This window comes from Chrysemys picta, chromosome 7 (assembly GCF_011386835.1).
Source record: "Chrysemys picta bellii isolate R12L10 chromosome 7, ASM1138683v2, whole genome shotgun sequence".
Lineage (NCBI taxonomy): Eukaryota > Metazoa > Chordata > Testudines > Emydidae > Chrysemys > Chrysemys picta.
Genome location: NC_088797.1, coordinates 24,135,385 through 24,160,916, shown reverse-complemented (window position 1 = coordinate 24,160,916; position 25,532 = coordinate 24,135,385). Strand labels below are relative to the sequence as shown.

At 45.2% G+C, this 25,532-nt stretch overlaps 1 protein-coding gene across 4 annotated transcripts in view; it reads left to right on the top strand.

The window, feature by feature from the left end:
• Positions 1-25,532, top strand: part of ABHD6 (abhydrolase domain containing 6, acylglycerol lipase) — a 35,249-nt gene that overhangs the window by 6,533 nt on the left and 3,184 nt on the right. For all 4 annotated transcript variants that reach the window (XM_005288367.5, XM_042849801.2, XM_065550929.1 and 1 more), the window contains exons 2-9: positions 1,840-1,913; positions 4,605-4,748; positions 12,898-13,054; positions 14,583-14,696; positions 16,887-17,019; positions 21,266-21,423; positions 23,236-23,290; positions 24,374-24,474. In XM_005288367.5, the coding sequence (XP_005288424.1) occupies positions 4,630-4,748; positions 12,898-13,054; positions 14,583-14,696; positions 16,887-17,019; positions 21,266-21,423; positions 23,236-23,290; positions 24,374-24,474 (837 nt within the window). In that variant the 5' untranslated portion in view covers positions 1,840-1,913; positions 4,605-4,629. The remainder of the gene's footprint in view (positions 1-1,839; positions 1,914-4,604; positions 4,749-12,897; positions 13,055-14,582; positions 14,697-16,886; positions 17,020-21,265; positions 21,424-23,235; positions 23,291-24,373; positions 24,475-25,532) is intronic.

Below are 25,532 nucleotides of genomic sequence, written 5' to 3'. Positions count from 1 at the left end.
CACCTTTGTGCAGCCAGAGGCCTGTGCTCCCCACTGCCATGCTGGAGCCTCTGCATTTATTTATTGACAAATGAAACTTGCAGAATTTTAAAATATTGTGTGCAGAATTTATAATGTTTTGGTGCAGAATGCCCTCAGGAGTAAATAGGGTGGATTGATTTAAATCAAAGCAATGTAAATCACTGATTTTAATCATGATTTTAATCAGCAATCAGAAAACCTTTTTTTAAGCCATCAATTTAAATCGTGTACTTTTTATTTTCCTAAAGCAAGTTTGATTCTCATTGGTAGGTAACCATTAAAATATGTTGGTTTGCAACTAAATATAGCTTTTACGCTAAATTTGGTACTTCTTTTTGCTAACCAGGAGCTTACGCTATTTAATTTATTACACATTTATTTAAGCAATTGTATAGTTTAACTTACATTGATTCAGATTCTTAATTCTTATTTTTAATTATGTTTGAAAATGATGAATGAATGATGCAGTTCTTATTGACTGGATGATTAATCTTTTACTTGTGATTTGTGTCTAGCTCTACTTGGCTGAAAATTCAAAATGCACAAAAAACAGCAATTTATTCTTTTTAAATAAAACTACCTTAAATGTTTATTTACAGTGGTATAAATTGGGAGTAAGTCAGTTGAAGGCAGTAGAGTTACTTTGGTGGCAGTGAATGAAGAATAAAACCCAATGCTATAGTAATGGAAACATTAGTATTTTGTATTTTTTGCCCCTGATTTAGATTTGAAATGTCAAATCACATCAGTCTTGTATCCGGAATGGAAAGAGAAAACATGCACATGTCGTTCTGTACCTGCATGTATACATACATGTGTTGTATTAGAGCTTGCGAGAAAGGCATACAATACTTCTATTCAGATTTGTCAAAGCATTTGGTTTACGAGGGATATGTTTCCTTGAGTAGTGTAATGCTCATTGGGAATATTTAATCATATGAGTTGTAACAGCTGCCATGGCTTACCCCAGGAACAGACTGCAGACAGGAAGCTGGTAAACATCTTTGCTTGTTGAACTCTAATGCAGAACAGCCAATTGGAACAAATAATACACTTCCTGGTTGCTGTCCCAGCCAGCACACCCCTTTTTAAAGGGAATCACATCAAATAACTGGAACTCTGAACCAGGCTTTCAGACCCTACAATAGACATTAATCAAATGCTGTTTGTGCATTAAATGTCTTTCCGTGTGTTCTGTAACTTGAATGATACTTTATCTAGAGCTGTTGACTGAGTAACTCATCAAGAAAGCTCAATCTGTTATTGTAGGAGTACAAAGAAACGTCCATCTCTCTAATACATTACAGCCCCATTTATCAAAAGGTTTTGGGGCAATATAAAATCTTTGGGGAAGAGGGTTTCAAATAAATAGGAATAGTGGGAACCTGACTGAGTTTTAGTTCATGTGATTTAATTGTACTAATTTTTTTAATGATAGTTGTGATCCTAAGTTTCCGTCTTCCTTGTTTCCTTCAGTTCAGCCAAGCTATTATTGTTAAATTTCCTAATGCTTGGGCTTGATGAGGTACATCCTACTGTTAAGTGGATTCTTTCAGTTGGCTCAGAATGCTTTAATCTTCTCACTCTTTTTCAGTGTTTGTCCTGCGTGTTGACTTGCACTTTGTACATGCTTGGAACTAGTGTCTTGATATTATTTTATTACATGAAGTGATATAAAATGGGAAAGGTTGAACAGGGGGTAGTGACCTTGTACTTTGAAGTACTGCTGATGGTTCAAACAGCAGAAATGAACAGCATCTCTCTACTAAATATGAAAGAAAAAAGCACTGGAATATAATTTACTTTTTTCTTTTTTAGTAATTGTTTCAGAACATCATCGGTACCGGTGGCCTGTGGCAGCTGAAGCCAGGAGGAAGAGGCTTTTCTGAACAGTAAGCCCTGCTTTTAAAGACTCTGACTGTTATGCTTAAATTCTAATCGGAGAGTGGGGTGTTTTTCAATAAATTAATGTCTTTTTGAAAGAAGTTATAGTCAATATTCTCCATCTGCTGCACACCCACCTACTGCCTAAGTTAACAAAGCCAGCCTCCCAGTTAAATGTGCTACTTGTGAGTTCTACAGCCAAGCAACAGCTAAATAGTGCATGAGGTGGCAAAATGGGGAAGTGCATTGGCCAAGCAGAAACTCTAAGGCAGTGGTTGAAGAAAATTGTTGTTGCCCGTGACCCAACAGAATTATATCTTTTGACTAGAGTTTTCATAAAATCATAATATTGCAATACATTCCAGCTTAACCCACTTTACATAACTAACGCTAGCCTTAGTAAGCTTATGGTAAGGAGTGTGGGAGGTGGCCCAGGGTAGGGCAGAGGGTGGGGGGTGGGAGTGAGGGCTCTGTCTGAGGGTGAGGGCTCTAGGGTGGTGCTGGGGATGAGGGGTTCAGGATGCAGGAGGGGGCTCTGGGCTGGGCAGAGCAGAGGATTGGGATGCGGGGGGGTGAGGACGCTGGCTGGGGGTGTGGGCTCTGGGGTGGGGCCAGGGATGAGGAGTTTGGCGTGCAGGCAGATTGCCCTAGGGCTGGGGCCAGAGGACTCCCCCCAGCCTTCTCCCTGCCGGCAGCATGGAGCTCCGGGGGAGGGGTCTCTCTCCCCCCCTGCCAGCAGGCAGAACCGAGAGGTCTGGGGGAAGTGGCCCCTCTTTCCCCCTGCCGGTAGGCAGCATGGAAGGGAAGGGCCTCTCTCTCTCTCTGCAGGGAGCTCCAGGGGAAGGGTCCCTCTCCCGGCCGGCAGCAGCGAGCTCCTGGGCCGGGGGAAGATGCCTGCAGCAGCCCTGCAAGTCCCAACTTGCTCCCCTCCCCCGTTCCTGCTCATCCCCTAGCTCTCTCCTCTCCAGGTCCCTGCTGCGTGGCCCTTTAGAGCTCCTTTGTTATAATTTGAACCAGCAAGGCGCCCCAGTGCCTGACATTCCGCAACCCAGTATTGGGTCACGACCCGTACTTCGAAAAACACTGCTCTAAGGCACAGTACCCAAAGCCGGCACATTGCCTCCAGGAGCAATGGTGGAGTATAGCTGTTGCTGTATCCCCTGAAAGCGTGCAGTGTGTGCTCCCTGCCTTCTCCCACAAACTCCTTATGCTAGGCCATAAAGGGCGGGGGGAGGGGAGCTCACACCTCTAGATGTTATAGCACCACTGAATTACTAGAGATCCTACATCCTCCTGTCTGGAGAGGATACAGGCTGGGAGTGTGCTGTTCTCCTGCACAAGGGTAAAGGGAGGGGAGCCTCTACATACTTTCTTCAAGCTTTTACACATTCACAATATGGCCCTGAGTAGGGAAAGAGCCTGGGCACTTCTGGGTTAATGCCCTTGGAAATTACTGTCCCTGTTCCTTCGCTGTGCTCAAACAGAACATTTTCTTCAGCACGCTTTCCCCCAGCTAAGCTTAGCCATTATATTTTTAAATATGTTTCTGAATTTTAATATAAAAGATGGCCCAGTAGTACAGCTCCAGTTCAGAATAGATTATAAGTACAGTGTTTGGTTCCTGTTCGGCAATGTACTATACCAGCTGTAGCAACTACTGTAATACCTCAAAATAATCAGACCCATCTGGAGCAAACAGAAGTAGGTTTATCCATGGGCCCTATTGTGAGAAGTTGAGCAGTAGCATTGGGAGATGGGTGGTTAGTGAACCTTGGATTTAAATATGCTTGGATTTATCATTCATTCTTGTGAGGAGGCTAGCATTGGGAAATGGATGGTACAGCAGATGTTCAGCATCAGGAATTAAGGGATATGCCCAGGATGTCTGTGTGACAGGGTTTAATCCTTCAGTAGTAAAGTGCATGCATGCTGTTTAGTGATGAGAGTATAGAAATAAAGGAATCCCACATTATACTATGCAGACGATTGCATTTGAAAAGCAATTTGTATTAGCAATCCCAGAACATGGAAGTTCTTTGAGATCTTGCATTTGGAGCACTCTGAGGTTCTGGCAGGGGCCCTTTTAACATAGCTCTTGGGAACAATATATTTTCAGTCTAGTATGAGGATTTGAATGCTCTGGTATTTTCTCAGAGAAGGGAACCAATTTGAGGCTTCCGAGGGCCTGTACTCGAAGAATGCTATGCCAGGTGTCCTTTCCAGACTTCCTTGAGACCTTTAAGAGGCTCTGCTCCTTGATTAACAGCTGCCTGTCTAAAGCAGAAATAAGTCTGACCCAGGACACATGAGGTTGAATTTTAGGTCCGATATTGTATGCTGTGAATCTCAGACTTGGTATGGAGGATAGGAAGGCTAATTGGGTTAAATGAATGCTTAGTCTGAGCTTTCTTACCCCAGTCTTCAGATTGGGGATAGCATGATGGTAGGGAGGGGGCGAGAATTTATGTTTTACAAAGTGCCATAGCAACTAAATTATGACCAGCTGTCTTTAACTTGGATCAGAGAAGATGAGATTGCAGTTTTTAGGTTTGGAAGAAATAGGGTTTTAAAACTGAAAACAATTTTCTGTATTCCTGACCAATATCTGTTGTATATTACAATATCTGTTGTATGTTTAATGCCTTCCTCTTATCTTGGCAGCCTTTCCTTCATTCACTATTCTTATTTGACATATGCAGGTGAGGTAGAGCCTTAAAGAACAACATGGACCTTGATGTGTTAAACATGTTTGTTATAGCAGGAGGCACTCTGGCTATCCCCATTCTGGCATTTGTAGCATCCTTTCTCCTGTGGCCTTCTGCACTGATCAAAATCTATTATTGGTAAGTTAAAGTATAAGAATATTAGCATGGAATGATTATTTTTGGTTCACACTATAACTTAGATTTAAAATGTGTGGTTGCCAGACAAACTGAGTGCTCAGTAAGTCCCACTTATCTTAAAGATGCGGTCCCTGTTGATCTTATTGTTTATTATTCACATTCTTAACTCGTATTCATTCAGTAGAGCATGGGGCCTCAGACTCGGGTGGAGGGCCCCATTGTGACGAGTGCTGTACATACGCATAGTAAGGAACGGCACTTTCCCCGAAGAGCTTACAATCTAACTAGACAATGCAGATAAAGGCTGGGAGAGAGGAAGTATTATTTATCCTGAGTTTGCAGATAGGGACCTGAGGTACAGAGAGATTGAGCAACTTGCCCAGGGTCACATATGAGCAGTGATGTTGGAACAATTTTTTTAGAGAGGGTGCTCAGAGCCATTGAACAAAACTGTAAACCCTGTGCATGATGGAAACCACTTCAAGTCTGGAGGTGCTGCTGCACCCCTAGCCCTGCTAGTTCCAGCACCCCTGCATATGAGGTTACTGTCCAAGCCAGGTACTGAACCCTGGTCTCCTTAGTCCCAGAGTTCAATGATGTGTTCTCTTCTAGCCCAGAGAAATGACTAACAGCGGAGTCCAGCTTTAACACATTTTAGAAGACAGGATTGTTTAGTGACAAGGAGTGTTATGAAAACTTCCCAAAATTTCAGTCAGCTATACTTGATACCAAGGCACACTGGCACCTGGGGGAAGTAGTCTTAGGGCCCGTAATATAAAATTAGATTAAGACTTTAACATGTGGATGGAGTTTTGTTATAATAGATTTGTACTACTCTTAAAACACATAACTTTAAAACACAGACTGAAGGAATACTACCATTCCTTATCACACTCTCCCATCTGAGACTTTTTGGGTTATGTCTTTGTTGCAGGTTGCTAGGCAGAGCTTGATTATCCAGGTTGCATTCATTTGAGAGGGAGGGCTGCCCCTGGGAACTGGTGTCATTTGCACTTTTCGCAGTACAGGAGAACAGACTCGGGACAAATGGCTTGTTGGACACCTTCATCGATCAGGAAGGCTATTTGGATCTTGTGGGCAGGAGTAATTGTCACAATGGGACCAGAATGTGGGTTCAAGCAGAGCAAAGAAACAAGACAAAGTGTGGGAGAGAATTGAAAGCAAGAGAGCAATTGACAGAGGCTTCATGATTCCTCTGTGAACTGGGACAGGGCAATCGTCCAGCAAGACAGAGTGGAAACCTGGTAATTTCATGCTCAGGAGTCAGGACAAATAGAAATGTTATGCTCAGGAGAAGTAGAAAACCTCTGTGCAGCAGTAATCTGCATTGGTAATGCAGTTGTCAGAGTCTGTGAAACTCCTCTTGACATCTCATGACAAGCTACATTTCTGTGAGTTATTCCTTTGCAAAAGAGATGATGATAATGGGCTCTCACTGAGAGAAGCATTAATGGATCTAAGTTCGTTCCCCCTGACAGCTGTATTGTGACTGTACTTACAATAGCCTGGCCAGTCTTATTTCAAAATGGCTAGGCTGTGCTGAACAAACACAAGGTACCTTCATGTGGTCTGTCACTGTCTTAAATATGAATGTTAATCTGAGTGTTCTGATTTGTATCAGGTTACACAAAGCTTTTCTGACGCCACATCTTTCCTCATGATTAAGAATATAATCTGAAATGTGAAAACTGTTAGTTACAGAAAGGAGGTTCTCAGCTCTCTCTCTTTCTTTGCACTGGAGTGTTGAAGAGAAGTTGTATAATATTCCTCATTAGTCTATTGTACCCCATCCTTTCCAATAACAGAAGAGAACCACACTAGCTCTTTAGTCTACACGGAAACGAGATGAAGAAATGATGATGATTTCAATCCCTCTGTTTATTTCAGCTGGGGGTTTAAACAGAAAATATTCTTTAAAAAATGCCTCATCTGGCATTCCAGCTGTATTCCAGTATTGCTGTACCTGATGTACAGTTAACAGTATGAGTTGTTTTAATTTGGTCACTCATCAGTTCCACTCTACTGCTGGGGTATCTTAAAGTCAAACTGATCTTCCGTAGAAATTTCTGACCATAGTGCAATTTGTAATCCCATTTCCACTCACTCAGACGAGGCACCAGTATCAATCTTTTTTTTTTTTTTTTTTTTTTTAAATGGACAGACGTGTGGGTCTAACACAGATTTATTCTAAGTAATCTCATAATCTATGTATTCAGGCAACTGAAGGTTAAAACTGGCTGGATGTAATCAAACCCAGGAATATCGGTAACTAAATATGTGTAAGGAAGAATTCCTTTTCTTTAAGCATCACATCAGGAACTGTGAGGCAGAATGATGCTTCTGCAAATGATGGCTTAAAAAATATCACCGGTTCTCTGCTATGGAGATGTCAGTCCAGTGCTGGGACTTCTGCGTCCTCTGGCTTGTATAAATCCGCCTGGCAAAAGAGGATTAACCAAGTTTCACTTCCTTGTAGATGCTTTTCCTGTTTTTTAAAATCTCTATTCTGTGTGTCCTTGGAATGTGTCTCCATAATGGCCCATAACCAGTCGAGTTATCAGCAGCCATTGCCGTAACAAAGATTGTACAGACTTGTTTACTTAGATCAGGGGTGGGCAAACTTTTTGGGCTGAGGGCCACATCTGGGTGAGGAAATTGTATGTAGGGCCGAGGCAGGGAGTTGGGGTGCGGGAGGAAGTGAGGGGCTTGGGAGGGGGTGCAGTGTGCAGGAAGGGGCTCAGGGCAAGGGACTGGGGCAGAGGAGGGGTGCATATGGGGGCTCAGGAGATTGGGGTGCAGGAGGGGTGCAGGCTGCAGGAGGGGGCTCAGGGCAGGGGGTTGGGGTGCAGAGTGTACAGGGGGTTGGGGTGCAGGAGGAGTGTGGGGTGCGGCAGGGGGTTGGGGTGCACAGGGGTGCAGCAGGGAGCTCAGGGCAGGGGGTTGGGGTGCAGGAAGGGGCTCAGGGCAGAGAGTTGAGGTTCAGGAGGGGTGCAAGGTGCAGGGAGTTGGGGGGGCAGGGGGCAGGAGGTATTTGGGCTCCGGCCCAGCGCCGCTTACCTAAAGCGGCTCCGGTGTGGCAGCGGCGCACAACGCCTGGCCTGGCCTAGCGCCACGCCGCTCCAGGAAGCGCTGCGGCCCCTGGGGGCGGGGGGGCAGAGGGCTCCGTGTGTGTTGCTCTTGCAGTGCCTCTAGGTACCGCTCCCATTGGCCGCAGTTCCCTGTTCCCGGTCAATGGGAGCTGTGGGGGGCACTGCCTGGAGGCAAGGGCAACACACTGAGCCCTCTGCCCCCCCACCCGGGGGGGGCCACAGGGAAGTGGCACAGGGGGGCAATCTCACGGGCCAGATCCAAAGTCCTGAAGGGCTGGATCCAGCCCACAGGCTGTAGTTTGCTCACCCCTGACTTAGATTGTACACTCTTTGGGGGCAGGCATCATCTTTCTGTTCTGGGTTTGTACAGCACTTAGCACAACAGGGTCCTGGTCAATGACTAGGTGTAGCAGAGCGCTGACTCGCCGACACAGCACCTCCTGCTGGTCGTTTAGGAATTAGCTCATCCAGAACACAGAGCACCTCCTGGTGGTCGGTGTTTCACCTGCCTCAGGCCCCCGTGTTCCTCCCAGACCCCCTTACCCTGGGGTTCTGCTCACTGCAGTACCCCCATATGCTGGGTCTCCCCTCCCAGGGGAACCCCCAACCCTCTACACCCACCTTGTCTCAGTGGCTACTGCCAGTCATCATCTACCCTCCTCTCACTGGAGCAAACTGCAGTCTGTAAAGGCCACTCATCATTGGCAAGGAGGTTGGACCAGCTGCCTCTGCCTATTTCCGGGCTGCACCTCCCAGCCCCAGTACCTGCATAGGCCTTTATCAAGGCCTCAGCCCGGGGGAGTTGCCAGGCTGGAGCTCCCCAGCACCGCTCTGCTCTGCTTCAAGTACCCTATTCCCAGGCAGCTACATCCTTCTCCCTCCAAAGCTAGAGAGAGACTCTGACCAAGCGCTTTCCTTAGGCCTTCTTATACTCCCAGCCCGGCCTTGATTGGCTGCCTCAAACCCGCTCCTGATTGGCTCCCCCGGGCAGCCCTTTCCCAGGGCTGTTTTTAACCCCTTCCACGCCGGAGCAGGGTGACCGCCCCTCTATGCTAGGGCTCCTAGGTGCTACAATAATACAATTAATCAACAAGAAGAAGTAGCACAAGCCTATTAACAGACAGCGTGAAGCCTGGTGCTGCAGAAATTGGTATTTTGGTGAGTGAAAGAAACAAAAATGCTTTTTCACTCTCATGATTAGATTGTGGAACTCGTTGCCACAGGGTGTCATTGAGGTCAAGAATTTAGCAAGATTCAAAGAGGGATTGGACGACGATATGGATAACAAAATATCCACAGTTGTTATAGCACTAAAAGCAGAGTTTTGAAAAGGATACAAAACCAGTCATCAGGGTTTAAGACCATCTCTCAACTAGTTGGGATTAGGATGATGCCTTCATGGGGAGATGGATTACCCCAAATCTGCCTATTCTGGGCTTTCTTGCACTTTCCTTTGAAGCATTTGGGTACTGGAGAATAACAGAATAAACAACAAATTAAACAATACAAATTCTTGGGCTGATCCAGAATGGCAGTTCCTATGTTCTTGTAAATATTTAGTCAGTGCTAAATAGGCAAGAGTTTCAGAGTAGAGAAGATGTTAAGAAAAGGGCTGATGCCAGAGAGCTCTGAGGAGCCAGGCTGAGTAGGCAGGTAAGAATGTGCAATATGTTTTAAAAAATGGTTAGGGACTGAAGGAGAAGTCCATGGAGTTTATGCTGAGGAATGGCATGGCTGCATCAGCAAGGGGGGAGAGGATGAGAGGATTTTTCTAAAGAGATAAATGCCTGTTTCTTTTCTAGCTTAGTTTTGAGTCTACATCTGTAGTAGCTGGATCTGTAATGCCTGGATAGAACTAGGAGTCTTGTGTACATTTTGTTACAGAATATCCAGCAGTTCTGAAGAACCCCCCCCCCCCCGCCCCCCCACTTCCTGTGAATCTCGTTTCTTCAGAATTTGTATTGTTTAATTTGTTGTTTATTCTGTTTCATTAGAAATTGGTTTTTTTTTTTGTTCTCGAATCCTATTTTCTTTGGGAATGAGAGGAAAAGTATTGTGGCTACTCAGTCCCCTTTCAATCCATGGACCATTTCCACTTCTCAGGGTAGACTGAGCTCTTGAGAGCAGGCTGAGATCACAGACCCGACAGGGGTAGCCAGTGACAGCATGTCACAATTCAAAACCTGTTCTCTTTGTCCCCCCCAATTCCCTCTCTCCCCTCCCCATTATTGTTCTTACGGGTTGCACTAGGTCTACAATGAGCTACACTCTTAATGATAGAGGCCATAGCCTTAGTTTGTAGTTGGGGTGCTACAGAATGTCTTTTTCCCACTCACCTGCTTTTGGCGTGTGTCTCCATGCAGGGTTTGAGCTCTGAGGCTGCTCCATCTGGCCATGGATCGCTCCTCCTTTGCTTCGCGTGCTAATCTGTTTAGCTGCCATTCCTGCCGCTGCTAATAGCGTTAACACCTTGTGAGGGATCAGTTCAGCTTTGGACAGATTATTTTGTCTTTTGCTGAATTGATCCATCAGGATCAGTTGCTAAAAATGTTAATTATCTTGCCCAGTGATGGTTTACACGGGGCACCTGAGGCAAACTTTAAGACACTTACTCATTCAGGGTGAAATTCACCTCTGTACGTAGGACCTGCACAAGGTCTAGGCACCACATAAGCCCTCAAAATAGGGCTTACAGTAAATAAGGATTGAGGTTCTGCATAAGCTTTTTGCTGGCTCTCTGCACCCTCACAATGACAACAGAATCCAGCCTTAGTGACATCATAGTCGCTTCTTATATAAACTGATATTACACAAGCTGGTATTTATCAATATTCTGGTCACCAGATACTTTGCAATTATTTGTTTAATGTGCAGACAGGGGCCAGAGTCTAATGTCAGTCTGAGTAACTGTGTTGACTTCACTGAAGTCAGTCTTGTTTTCACTTCAGTGTCATGGAGCTTAGAATCTGCTTTGTGTTGCAAATTCTTGCTTTGTTTGCCTGAATGAACCTCCATTTGTTTTAACATTTACTTATGGCACTCGGGATTGGTCCCAGACAGAACAACAGCAAAAAGGAAAATCTTGTAAAAATAGAGCCCCAAAGTGATCAAAGTTAGCGTGAGATGACTAGAAAGCCCTTGAAGAGGAGGGATTTACGAGACATCAGCAGGGAGGGTGTTCCATACATGCAGCCCCACTCCCCAGCTCATTTCAGATGGACAACTGAGAGCAGCGACAGCCTGGTTGACGTCTCTTGCCTTGTGAGCAGCAAAATGGCTGTTTGCGAACCTCAGGCCTAAATGACGAAAGGCCATAGAGACCATCAGCAAAACCTTGGTTTGAAACCAGTGCATCATTCCAATGGGGCTTTATTTCGGCTGGAAGCAATGCAGGATGCTGTATAACTGTGCACAATATTGTCCTGGTCACTTTTTGCTTTAAATGGTTTTTCAAATATACTAAAGCAGCTGTCAACAATTCCCCTTTGACACAGAGTGCTCCCTTTCAGATGGGCACCCTAACACCAGGTTTACTGTCCTACTTCCCCCCTCGAGTTTCTAATGACTTCACAACAGGCTCTCTTGTCTCAGTAATACGCCTCCTTAGGGCCAGTTTATTACAAAACTCTGGTGCAAATAATCTGAAACAAAAGTCCTGAAACGTAGTCCATTTCTCACGCCCCGCCGCCATGCAGTCCTTAAAATCCCATGTGATCTGGTCAGTAGACATAGCACATACCACACTCAGGAGCCTTCCACCGCTCCTGGGCTCCTCTTCAGTCCTCACCTGTCCTGCCAGGACAGCCGCTTCCAGCTGCAACCCCCCCAGCCTTTCTGCTGGGAGTTCATCCTCATCAGGGAGCATCCAGCACTGCCCCAGTTCTGTTAAGCTCCCATCTTAAATAGGCCAGAAAGTAGGCCCTGCACCTGTTCCCCAGCCTTCAGTCCTCTGTCACCCTCTGGTTCCAGTGCACCAGCGTGGAGACCTCCGCAGGTATGCCCCTCCGCTGCTTGCCTGCCTTTAGCCCGCTTTGGCCCTCAGCTCTGGCTCTCCAGCTTGCAAATCAGCAGGCAACTCCCTCTGCTGCTTTCTTGCCTTCCATTTGCTCCGGTTTGGGGAGTTCATCCAGAAAACCCCTCTTCTGCCTTCCCTGAGAAACCTTCTACAGTTTCCTTCAGGGACCTCCTCCCTCTCTGAGTCTGCCCTGCCCTCATAGCTGGCCAAACCAGGAGCATCTGTTCTAGCACAGAGGCACTGGACCAGCTTCAATTAAAGGGTCAGCCACCCTGTGGCAGCAGCCAAACTATTAAACTTTGATAAAGGTTTGCTAGCTGTTCTGCTCTGTTCAAGTTCTCAGCACCCATCTGTGGGGTATCCGAGTGCCTGTTGCCCCAAAGATTGGGTACGCCCCAGTGCACAGGGCCCCCAGAAGCCCAACACACCATTGGAGCCCCACTTTCCATGTAAGTGGTGTATCAGTCCCTTGTGGGGGCTGAGCTCTCTGACATTTTTCATTGAACTTAAATGAGCCAGCGTAACAACTCCTGACATTACATGTCCATCATACTTTGCCTTTACATGTGTCATTTTACCCAAGGGTCTCCTTGTGCTTTTCAAACATAAACTAAGCCTCACGATTCCCCTCTGAGTAAGAAAGAATTGTTTGTTTCCATATTAAAGATGAGTAAACTGAGCCAAAAGAGGCTAATCTTCAGCACGTCCTCTGAGGCGTCCTCAACATCCATTGACTTCACTGGGGATTGGTGGTGCTGAGTATTTGCAAGAGATGTTCAGTACTGCTTAGAATTGGACCCGGAGGCCCAGATCCACAAAGGTATTTAGGTTCCGACCTTCCATTGAAATTGGTAGGCGTAAGGTGGCTAAATATCATTGAGGATCTGGGCGTTAAGTCACTTGTCTGCAGTCTCGTAGCAAGTCAGGGCCTGGAATTGAACCCAGGAGTCCTGTGTGCCTGTCTTGTGCTCGGACTATTCGATCATGCTCCAATGTCATGTTTCACTTCTCTCTTTGTCTTTAGGTACTGGCGTCGAGCACTGGGCATGCAGGTTAGATATGCTAACTATGATGATTACCGGTTCTGTTTTTCTTATCGAGGGAGACCTGGATTCAAACCATCCATACTGATGTTACATGGATTTTCAGCCCACAAAGATATGTGGTTGTCTGTGGTCAAGGTATGTTTCCATTTTTCTAACAACAGATGGATACCGCCTGAGCGAGAGAACACTTTTACTTGCAGTGCTGTTGGTGTTGTGAAAGAGGGGTCTCTTGCTAGCACATTAGGAAGCTTAGCTATACTGATCACAGCTATGACAATTATTTTAGAAAACTAGAAATATCCTCAGCTACTGTACATATTGATCATCTGATGCATTCCACCCCTTTTGTCATTCAAAGTTTAGAGAATTTATGCTTCCAGACTTAATAATGTCATGGGCTTGTTCTATACTACAGAGTTAGGTCGACGTAAGCTGCCTAATGTCAGTGTACATGCTACAGCCTTGGCTCCCCCCAGTGTAAGTGCCCTATTACATCAACATAATAACTCCACCTCCATGAAAGGCTTATGTCGGTATAGATAGGGTGATGCAGTGTCTGTGTCGACGCTGCGTTACTTACATTGGCTGTTGGATATCATTCTTGTCAATTTCACGGTTCCTGCATGGAGCTCTAGGCCGGTGGTGGGCTGCTTCTCTTCAGTTGGTGGAAGTGCTCTTGGTGAGGACGTGCACCATCAACACAAGGAGGGTAGTGTGGTCATCGGCCACCTCCGTAATTACTGCAATGGCTGTAAGTCGACCTAACACAGTTTGACTTAAGTTTGTAGTGTAGACATGCCCATAGAGTTTAAGGTCAGAAGGGACCATCAGGTCATCCAGTCTGACCCCCTGTATATCACAGGCCCTTAAATTGTACTTAATAGGATGGAGCCTTTTCTTAATACCTGGAGTCTGGTGTATAATAATCCTGGTGAATAGGTCATTTCCAGTATTTAATCTACGGGGCTAGATTCGCACTCTAGTCTGTGCCAGCACCTAGGCAGAGTCCAGACCCAAAATCTGCTTGGGGAGAGGAGGTTGTGGTCTCAGAAAACAGGCTTCATCTCCTTAACACTGGAGGTGTTTTTAGGGGCCTTGCACCACCCCAAAAGAGGTGATACTGGTCAGCGTGAACGTGTTCATGGGATGATTATGGGAAGTTCTTATTTCACACTTCCCCACAGTAACTCCCACCTGCAGAGCTCCTATGGAGCCAGCAGCAGGAAGTAAAGTTGCTCTGTCCCAGCAACATCTCGGAGGGAAAGCAGCCAAGGAAAAGTGGTGGCCAGGCTGTGCTGAGAGAGAGAAGCTTTGTGTGCAGGAAATCTAGCCCGAGGTATTGAATCACTTCTCAGACTGGGTGTACACATACCAAACATTCATCACAGAGTCCCTGTTTCCCCCCCTTTTCCCTCCCCCTCTCTTTTTCTTGGATTCTATTTTTTAAACAATAAAACTTCTTTAAGCTTATAAAAGACAATACCAACTTGCAGTGAACTAATGTAATATGGTGCAGCCATTGGCCTCACTGTGCTAATCAGCACAACATTTCCCAGAGAGATTCTAATAGGAAATCAATTTCTCCCCCAGCCCCCCCTTTAATTACCAGTTTCCTTCATAGCATCTTTCTCTAGGCTAACTGCCCAGCGCTTTGTTTCCGCAGTTCCTTCCGAAGAACCTGCACTTGGTCTGTGTTGACATGCCTGGTCATGAGGGAACTACCCGATCATCATTAGATGACTATTCCGTCAATGGGCAAGTTAAAAGAATACACCAGGTGATGGCCTCAGATGTGTTCTATGCCGGTTCTTCTCCATGTCCCCCTTCCTGGGCAATCAGGGTATATGGGTTTGATTTGTCTTTGAAGTGATTGGAAACCAGGATTTCTTCTCTTTAGAGGATTGAAGGTGAAACATGGAGGACTAGATTGTGCCCTTGGCTCAGGCCTGTGTAGATGGCAGCATGCGAGTGTGCCACCTCAGGAAAACCCCAGAGAAGTCATTTCCCTGCTCACCTCTTCTTGCAGGGGAAATCATCTACTCCTGGCCTGTAGCAAGTGCAGTTTACTTCTCCTTTCCCCTCCCCTCCTGCAGCACAGCTGTGCATTCCTTTGGATCACTAAATGGGCCAGTATTGCCTTTGCTCCTTGGCTCTCTTTCATGTGCTAAGTTGCAGCCATCCTGCAGAAGGAACTTTGCAGAGGGAACGTGTCCCTCTGTTCCTTCAAGGACTAACCCCCTACCACGTGACTGATTAGCCTGGACAGTCTTACTGCTTTAGGCACATTCGAATACGTTAGAAAATTCAGTGTGCAAATTACTGCTAGAACCCTGGGTCCCAGAATCAGATGAGTTCTTAAAACCCTGCAGCTCACAGGAGCTTCGTATGATGGGAGAGTTTTTTTTGTACTTTGCTGCTCAGATTATAAAATGTGTAAATTTTCCTTTCAGCATAATGGCTGAGCCATGCAGGGTTGTAATTAAGGGGTATGGCAGGGCTGAAGAAAAATGCCTGTAGTGGGGAGGGGGGGACGGGACGTGGAGGCACAGCACTGGCATTTTCCCCAGTCATATACTCTGATTTGATTTCAGTTCCTCTCCACCCACAAATCTTTTCAAGAGCCAGCAGTGAAAATGGGCAGGGATCCAGGATCACCACCTACAAGCCCGCCTCCCTCCCCCCCAAGTCACTCACGCACCGCTCTATCACATTAAAAGCGACAAAGAGTCCTCTGGCACCTTATAGACTGGTATTGAATCCCCATCTCTGTAAAAGCTGCCAAGTGCCTCTGTCCATTTCCTTTGGCATCATCAGCAGACGCCTTCCTTGTGACTCTGTTGCTTTTTACTTCACATTTGATTTAAGTATATAATATATTCTGGGCCAGATTCTTATTTATGCGAACACCTCTGCACTGCCAGAATGGTGTACAGGAACCTACATGTGAATGAGTATCAGGCCTCGGTGGAGAGTGTTAAATCTCTCTTAAGCTGATCTCTGCAGCAGAGCTCTTAAAATGGAGAGGCGGTTGGTAAGATGCTGCAGAAATAAACAGCAGGTGGGGACCACACTTTTGTATTTTATAAGTCTGCATTTTTCCCCCTTGTCCCTTATTGGCATTATCAAGATGGATTGGGCTGGAATGTAGGAGAGAAGAGGAACAAGACCAAGCAGGAAGGTGGGAGGAGGTGAAACAGGGACTGTTGTTCTCTATAACGTGGATCAGACTGCAATTTATTTTTGTTTCTTTATTTTCCTTTCCTTTAAAGAGGGATGTAGATGAGGCTGGATGGTTCAGAGGCTTGGTAACGGCCTGTAGAGTCTTTAAGCCTTAGCCATTCCAACATTGCCTGGGTCAGTAGCAACTGAAAGTTATCATCAACGCTTGTTTGCTATCCTTCTAGTTTGTAAGCGCCTCTGGGCCAGGGACCTGTGTTTTTGTTTCTGTCAAGCACCAGCCAGACCTGTGAAACAATAAAAATAACAACAGGAAAGGAGAGTGGTGTTCTCAGTGCCGTTCCAGTGGGCAGGTATCCTGTCACAGGTGCTGCTTCCACGCTTGTTGCTAATTTGACAATCTCAGCAGTGGCTAAAAACTAACAGGTCATGGACCCCAAACTACTCTTGTAGCTCTCAAGCTTGTTCTCTTGCTCAGGGACAAGGCACTTTGCAGGGACAAGGTGGGGAAGCTTACCCTGCTCTGTGGATGGTGATGTCCACCCTCAGCACTGTTAAGCCAACGCCTTCCATGGGAAATAAGTTTCCTTTTATTTAAAGAGGACGCACGGGGAATCTTAAGATTCTGTGGATCCACCACACTGCTCTAGTTTTGCTTTTAGGATTTACTGCAATGCTGCCAGGACCTCATGATTACTATATGCTGTAGCTTTGGAGTTTATTTTTTCTAATGACTCTGATTGTAACTGTGCAATTGCTCCCTGTGGCCTCATTGCCCTTTCCATTTCAGTTTGTTGAATGTATCAAGCTGAACAGAAAACCTTTTCACCTGATCGGCACCTCAATGGGTGGAAATGTTGCAGGAGTTTATGCTGCTCAATACCCAGCGGAGATTTGCAGCCTGTCTCTTGTATGCCCTGCAGGTGAGTGGCGCAATAAAAACTGAGTATGGAAGTAGCTAGGTATCTACTCTGTACCAAAGGAACCTAGAGCACCTCAGGTAGTACTGAATCCAATGTAAACTTTGTGAATTAGATAGTGGGAAGAAATATTTGGCACCAACTGAGATTTTAGAATCCAGTTTAGATTTATTTATACTCCGTAAGACTAATTAGACTCTAACAGAACAGTACATGTACTTCTGGAACACAGCACATGAAGTGTCAGATAACAAATGCTGTGAAAGCTGAATTCCAGTCTCTGTTCTAAGCCCCCTTTCTCACAGCTTTCTCCAGCAAACTCCTGTTTAGGCTGAAACGTTCCATGCTTAGTCACAGCCCAAAGGTGACTTTGTTTTCTGCACACACCATAAAAAAAAAAACCTGTGTTTGCATAGCTCAATATTGGCTGAAGCTGGGGGGACAGACAATCTATGCTTTTGAAAAAGGTTGGTTCTGAATTTATTTGAGCTGCGAATATTTAAAATGGAATGTTCACACATGCACATAGTGAGGAAGAATCTGGGCAGAAAGAGAGCTGCCTTAATTGGTCCCCCCCCCATCCACAATGCCCACTGCAGAGGAGGACGACACACATCATCAGCACCTTTGCTTTCTGCTATCTTGGAGCCTATGCTACACCAAGGTAAAGGTTTTCAGAAATTGCAATGCAGGGAGTAGCTTTGCCATCTGTTGCAGGGGAGGGAGGGCAGAGATGGAAGTGTAGATAGGAGGAGGGACCAGGAACATGGAGGAGTATTTGCAGGCCCAGCGAAAGAGTTGCTGTTTCCTTACTGGCTTTTGCAGATCAAACGGTTGTGGCTCTCCTGGAGTGGTGGCGTTTGGTATCACAGCAGCTACTTCTGTTATAGACACATTGAGAGGTAACTGGAATCCTAAATGTGGACCCTTACATCTTCATACGGAGGCACAGAGGTTTAGTTCCAGGATTGCCATTGGAATTGGAATGAGTTAAGAACATAAGAATGGCCATAGTAGTTCAGACCAGTGGTCCAGCTAAACCAATATCTTGTCTTCTGACTATGGCCAGTGCCAGATGCTTCAGAGGGAGTGGACAGAACTGGGCAATTATCGAGTGATCCATCCCCTGTTGTCCAGTCCCAGAACCTGGCAGAGGCTTAGCTGTGGGGCTAAATCCCCACGCAGCTCTGAATGTTTTGGCAATGTGTGTGTAAACGTTCAGTGTTGTATGCAACTGAGAGATTGCTAAATGTGTCGTCTTCCTGTTTTCAGCATGGTGGAAAGAAAACACTTAGACCTGTCTTAAAATCAGTTTTTCGTAATACCCATTTGACTAGAAACTTGTAAATTGAAACACCTTTTGCCAATGATGCTTCTTGCCAACAGTCTAATCTTAACTGTTGGGTAGCTAGGCAGCGTCTGCGTCAACCTTTGTGCTCTGTGTGATGTTTCTAAGGGAGAGAGCACAAAGCCGTATGGCTTGGACAAGAGTGGCTGAGATGAATGGAAATGGGGGTGTCGGTGGAGGGGGGGTGTCAAGAGAGGTGATGTGAACTGACTTCATAAGAAGTGTCTGTTTTAAACCTGCGGGGGATTTAGCTGTATAGTCTCATCTCTACAGGTCCGATCCTCACATACAGTAAGGCCTCTCTACAGCACTCTGGTAACATAAGATGTCTTGAAGCAGGTATAAATTACATTGGCCCTGCTTTAAGACATCTTTACAGCTCCCTGGCAGCATAAAGAGGCCTTACTGTAAGTGAGAATTGGATCCTGCATGTTCTGAAAGCCTAAAAGGGAAGATCACTTAGTTGATTCTTCCCAAATCTGCCACTAAATCCCCCATGCTCTCTCCAGCTGTTTAGAGACTGTTACAAGAAGGGAAGTTACTCAGTAAATGTGAATTTTGAAGTACCTGGTTATGCAGAATTTCACATTTCATCAACTTACTCTCCTGTCTTAATACCTGACCGGACTATTCAGTACAAGCTAGGGAATTAAATGCTACAAATGTGTCTGAGTGTTGGCACAGCGTTATCTGCGTGCAGGGAAGGCTTTGGTGTTTGCCCCTGTTGTCAAAACAGCTGCTGCTGCTTCTTATCCAATAAACTAGTGATTCCAAGGCAAGAAATAAAGGGCAAAGTGGAATGTTACCTAGTTATCACTTGTGCTGCTCTGGAGAAAGAAAGTGGTGTGTGTGTGTGTGTGTGTGTCAGGCATCTATGAATTAGCCAGTGGTTCTCAGCATGGGGTACACGTATCCCTGGGGGTCCGCAGAGGTCTTCCAGGGGATACATCAGCTCATCTAGATATTTGCCTAGTTTTACAACAGACTACATGAAAAGCACCAGCAAAGTCAGTACAAACTGAAATTTCATACATACAATGACTTGTTTATACTGCTCTATATACTATACACTAAAATGTAAGTACAATGTTAATATTCCAATTGATGTATTTTATAATTATAGGGTAAAAATAAAAAAATAAGCAATTTTTCAGTAATAGTGCACTGTGACACTCTTGTGTTTTTATGTCTGGTTTTGTAAGCAAGTAGTTTTTAAATGAGGTGAAACTTGAGGGTACACAAGACAAATCAGACTCCTGAAGAGTCACCTCCTAATGAAGAGGTTTGAAGTAGAACTGGTTGGGGAAAATTTTTGCAAAAATGTTGTATAAAGCCTAGTGTCACTTAATAATAAATATTTAATTCCATTGGCTCTGTATTTTCCCTGCAGTGTGCATTGTTAATTTCCCAGCACCTAGAGATAGCTTAGCAAATGATGCATCCAGTAATAAAGTGCTGGTGCTTCAGGAGTTCCCTGTCTGAGAATTCATTTTGGTGGGCAGGTTGCTGTTGCCACCTGCAAATTGTATGTCCCACATCATGAGGAGACCTACAATGTCCTGCTGCAGCTTAACTATAAAAATAATTAGAAAAAGATAATAGAAAATGGAGATTTGTTTGTGTCTATCTTCATCATGATTTTGTGTTGGTTTGTTTCTATCTTCCTGTATGTGATGAGTTATTCAGCCTACTAGCTGTTGGTGGTATTACCATTCCAGCAAGCAAACATCCATTCATAATATATGTAAAGTATTTGTCAGATTGCATCCTGACTTTCTCTGCACCCACTGTATGCTCCTAGCTTTCCTTCTGCATCTCCTTCCACACCCGCAATTGAGTACCCACCTTCCCTGCTGCGGCTTCTGGCTTCCTCCTGTGTAATGCACTGTTAGTGTATCAAGGAAATGCACTTCCTATTTTATTAAAGTGAGAAATTCTCTGCATAGTGTTTGGGAGGCAACCAGCCATGGGAGCAGTCGGGTCAAAGCTATGGTGAGTAGGGAGGGCTGAGATATCATTTGGTAAATACTATACATGTATAATGTGTAATTATACACTTCCCCCCCACCACCCCCTTGGTTGAATGAGTAAGCAGGCAAGTAGGCCATAGAAATCGGTGATTGAGTTTCCCTGGCTGAACTTCAATCATTTTCAGGAATAGATTATATTGTACATGTTATATATTATATAATATATATATTATATATAGTCATAAAATTTTAATTCCATGGATGGAACTGGGAATGGGATTCACTGGTTTTTTGTTTTGTTTTGTAAGTAGGTAAATTGTGGCCTATGGAAAATGGCAGTGTTCCTTTTGATAGGCTTTTAAAAAATTTTAGGAAAAAGGGTTCCGGAAATTAGAAAACAGGAGAAATCAAGATCTACCAAGGAATGAGAGAAAGAGAGAGAATGAAGAGTTATTTTGTGAGAACTCTGACAAACTAGCTGAAATTCTGGTTCAACTGAGAAATTACAAAGGTTCTCTCATCCACTTCACACAATTCGGTAAAATTGGCAGGTTCCATTTATGAGAGGCTCCCACAGGACAGAGATGCCAAGGTGTTGCAGGGCAGAACCGTATCTTGATTAACACTTCATCGGTCTCAGTTCATTTTGAATAGTATGTGACAAAATCAGAGGGTTTATTTTTCTTCAGAAGAAAGGGGGACTGGGATGAACACAAAGCAGGTGTGTTTTTGCGCTATGTTTAGTGCTATTAGTTTGATTACCATAGCTATTAGCGGAGGCTGTCATGGCTGCGTGAAAGTTTACAACAGTCAAATGTACAGTACGCCCAGAAGTAACTACCTTCTGTGGCAAGTTGCCATCTCTAGGAAGGGCTGTCTTGTTGTCACTTTTGGATTTTAGCATGTGGATATTTCTGTTCATCGTCTGTAGGTCTGCCATATCCAACTGATAACAAATTTCTTAAGCGTCTGCGGGAGCTGAAAGAGTCTGAACGTATTGACAGGATTCCTTTAATTCCATCAACGCCTGAGGAAATGGCAGACATGCTGAAGCTTTGTTCTTATGTGCGCTTTAAAGTACCTCAGCAGGTAAGAAATCCCAGTCAGTCATCATCTTTAATCATGGCAGAAGGTAGTAGACTTGGCCAGGATGGGCCATAAGCAGAATAACTCTCACAGAGAGAGTGAGAGGGCAAGCTTGCCTCTCACTGAAATCCAAGCATTTTAAACAGAACGGTTGTGTCAAAGACAAAGAAACTGAAATGGCACAATCTAGGATGTAGCTTAGAACAGTGTAATTCTACAGGTAATGTTGCTATATATTTATGGAATGGGAAAGAAAGAACTGTTAGCAATTTGCACCGAATACTGGCCCCCTAAGACACAGTTTGAAATTGTCCATCAGGGCAAGAAATTTGTATTTATATTTGTTCAGGTCCAATTCTGCAGTCTTCACTAGGTCAAACATGCTTTGATTCATCATTGATGTGATCCTAGCAGAAATATATCTGAAAGTATACACCGAAATATAATCGTGGTATTTGTGTCTTCATGCTTCTTGAAAGGAGCCAAAAGAGCTAATGAAAAGGTGTGGGACTTCTGCCAAAATCCCTGTCTCCTCCCCTTCTTGTGCTCCAAATCAACTTGGAAGGTGTCACCCTTATGACTAGTCCTTCATTTTGAGTATCTCTGAAATTGGATCTTTACAAAGGGGCATGTTATTCATGACTAATTTTGTTTGATTAAATCAGGAAGGGATTATAATGGACATACAGGTCGTTGGCTGTAGAAGGTCTGGCATTTGCATAGTTCTACCAATAGCTTTTCTATCTTTTTGACTTCATAGAAACTTCAGAAGGTTTCTGTTCAGAAATGTAACTTCTTTACAGCAACCCTTGCAGACAGTGTCTGGTCAGTGCTCCTGGGGGTCTCTTGCTCCTGTGGTGCCGCCCTTCTCTGGAGATTTATCCCTCTTAGGGATGAGAATGTTAATGGGAAAATATTTTCCACAGTGTCTAATTTTCCATAGACTTTAAGGCCAGAAAGGGCCATTATGATCATCCTAATCTGACCTCTTGTATAAAGTAGGCCATAGAACCTCCCCCAATAATTTCTGCATCTAACTAGTATCTTTAGTGGTTTAGACCACTTTCCTTTTGTTTTTTCCAGCCATACTCGCCTGATGCTTTCCTGTTGGAAGGATCTAAATTCTTTGGCAGCTTGGTGGAAAGTCTGGATGCTTTTAGTATATATAGATAACAGGAAAAGCTAGATAGACGAAAAGTTATCATCCAGTACATAAGCGACTTGTTTGTTCTTTTTTTAGCGAAATCAATGGAAATGTTAATTGTTCCATTGTGAGGAAAAAGGAACTTAGCACTATGTTTTCCTTAGGAATTCTTTGATTAATTATAGGAGAAGAGGAAATGTAAAGTAATGCCAAGGTAAGGTAATGAGAAGTATTAATGTATGATAACTCCTGAGGAAATCTGGCAAGAGTGCATAGTCTGGCTTGATAGCAAATTCCAATTGCACATTATGAAGGACATTTTTCTGCTTCCTTTTTATCCTACAAGTTTGTATCCCCTTTTTGAGGAGTCAGATCTTGTGTGAATAATATGCTTACTCTCTTGCTCTGCAGCGATGTAACAAAGCCTTGTTTCCCAGCCATTACGGCAACAACCTGTCGTCAGAAGGTGTCTCCAAGTAAGCTTGTGCTTTAATGACATTGTGTAACACACAAAAGGACAGACCAGAAGAAGTCCCAGAATCAGATTCTGGGCACAGTCTTGTCCAGTGTCCCCAGGAAACTTCTCCATGTGCTGTCACCTGAGTGGCAGCGCGTGGGCCGTGTGTGGTGTGTCTGTTCTCTTACCCTGATACACATTTATTTATTTATAGATCCTGCAGGGCCTTGTTGATGTTCGCATCCCGCATAACGAATTTTACCGGAAATGTAAGTGCGCTGGATCTGCTCTGCTGGAACCAAACACAGTCTCTTGATCTGTATCCTAAGTACTCAGTGTGTGTACAAATCTATTCCCCCTCATGCTGAAGGGGACCTAGTTGCCTCCACAACAGGGTTTCCCTGTGGTGGATGCTTCACCAGTGTGGAGATTCCCTGCTGGTGGAGGAGTGTGTAGGGACAGTGTCATGGGGCACGCATCATCTCCCCCTTCTTGCAACCAGCCCTGTGAGGAGCTAAGGGTGGAGTGACACAGCCAGAGTCTGTGTGTCTCTTCTGCACCCGTCTTTCCCCTGCCCAGCAGTATTGTGAGCTGACAGAGTCCCCACCCAGCTCCAAACAAACTACACGTTCTTCACGGAGGGCCTCCCCCAAAAGGAGAAAAAGAAAACAAACCCTCAGGTTAATCAAATGTTTACTCCAGAAAAACCCTGCCTGCACCCCCTAGCCAAATCCTTCTCTATAGGCTTGGCTACCCTGCAGGGCCTGACTATTCCAGGCCCTAGCTCCCTCTTCTGAATGTAAGGGAGGTGTGATAGAGCAGCTGCACCTGCCCTGGTGGGTCCGCTTCAGGGGCTGAAATAAGGGGGAAGTAATGGGGAGGGGAGTGCAACTCCCCTTCTCATTAAAAGAATATAGCAGCCCTCCTCCTCGGCTGGACAGTTAATTTCCCCCCTCCTGTTTGTATCTGCTTTAATCATTGGTCAGCTTTAATTAACGCCTGCTAACAAGAGTGGGGCCGTTGGAGAATCTTGTCATGCTAGAGGTCACAGACATGCTGTCCTCCCACTCATGGATCCTGGAGTGATCTGTGGTTTGTGGGCAGGCCCTATATCCTGTTCTGCTCCCCCGTGGGCCAACTAGGGTACAGTCCCCTTGGGAACACAGCAGTGTTCCCCTCCCACTGTCGCCCCCTCTTGCAGGTTTTCCTTATTCAGGCAAACCCTCACTGGTGGCCACAGGAGCCTGCTGAAGGAATAAAGGAAATCACTCACTCAGGATTCGGGCCATGCTGAGGAGAGGTAAATGGAACAAATCCCACTTGTGTTTGACTAATTCTTCTCTGCTGAAAAGTATTTTTAGAAATTACAGATGAAAAGTCCAGACACGCTCTTCATGAAAACATGAGCAAGATCAAAGCCCCAACGCAGATCATCTGGGGAAAACAAGATCAGGTACTGCTGCTGCTGTGCTGTTTTATTTTTTTATAAAGGATTGGTGCTCCATTTCCATCTGTATGCATGTTACATAAGCAGCTAGCACTAGTGACTTGCATGGTGCTTTACAGACCCGTAGTAAGAACACAAGGTCCCTGTCTTCCCCAGGGATCTCCTAGTCATACGGGAGTCTATGAAGGATGATAGGAGGGAACAGACAACAGAAAGGAAAGGGGACAGGGAGAGCAGATGTGGGAAGGGAGTTGGCTACCAGGAGCTCAGATTCTGTCTGCTTAATTGTCATGAGGGAGGGAGCAGCTAGTGGAAAGCTCACTGAAAGAAGTGGGCTGGGAAGAAGAATTTTGAAGCAAAAAAAGAGTTGTCTTGGCAACGAGGAAGAGAGAGGCTGTTCCTTGGGTAGGCGGCAGAGGAAAAGAAAGGCACAAGGATGCAAGACTGGGAAGGAGACCAAGGGAATGTTAAGGAGTGAGGAGAGGAGCATGTGCGTGCACATGTTTGCAAAGGAGAGAGGAGAAGATTGTGTGTACATGGGTGCAAAGGAATACAGGAAAACCGGCTGAGACATAAGCAGGGGCGGAGCTGTGTAGAAGGGAGGCTATAATGTCAATTCTTCCCTGCGCCAGAGCCCCTTTACGCGGCGGTGGTGGCCGAAAGGTGGTGGAAGTGCTGCAGGGATAGGGAGCTCCCCTGCCAGAGTAGCCCTACGCCAGTCCCCGTCATAGATGGCTTTCAGAGGTGGGAGGAGGTGGGGAGGGAGGGAGAGAGGCCAGTGTATTATGCTCTCTGGATCTCTTCTGCTTCCCACGGCTCATAAGAAGCCATGAGCAGAGCTTGAACTAGAACAACTGTGAGGTTGCTTTAACTTCTACTAGGAGCCAGGCAGGCTCCCAAACAGCCCTGGAATCCAAGGACTGAAATATAGGTTAGAGCCATTTCTGCCCTGCTCTGCCCCCCCAACCACACCTATTCGGGAACTCAAAATTGGGGCCTATATCGTGGGATAGAAGGGGAAATGTAACACTGTCAGAACCAGTAAGTGGTCTGGAACCAGCTGG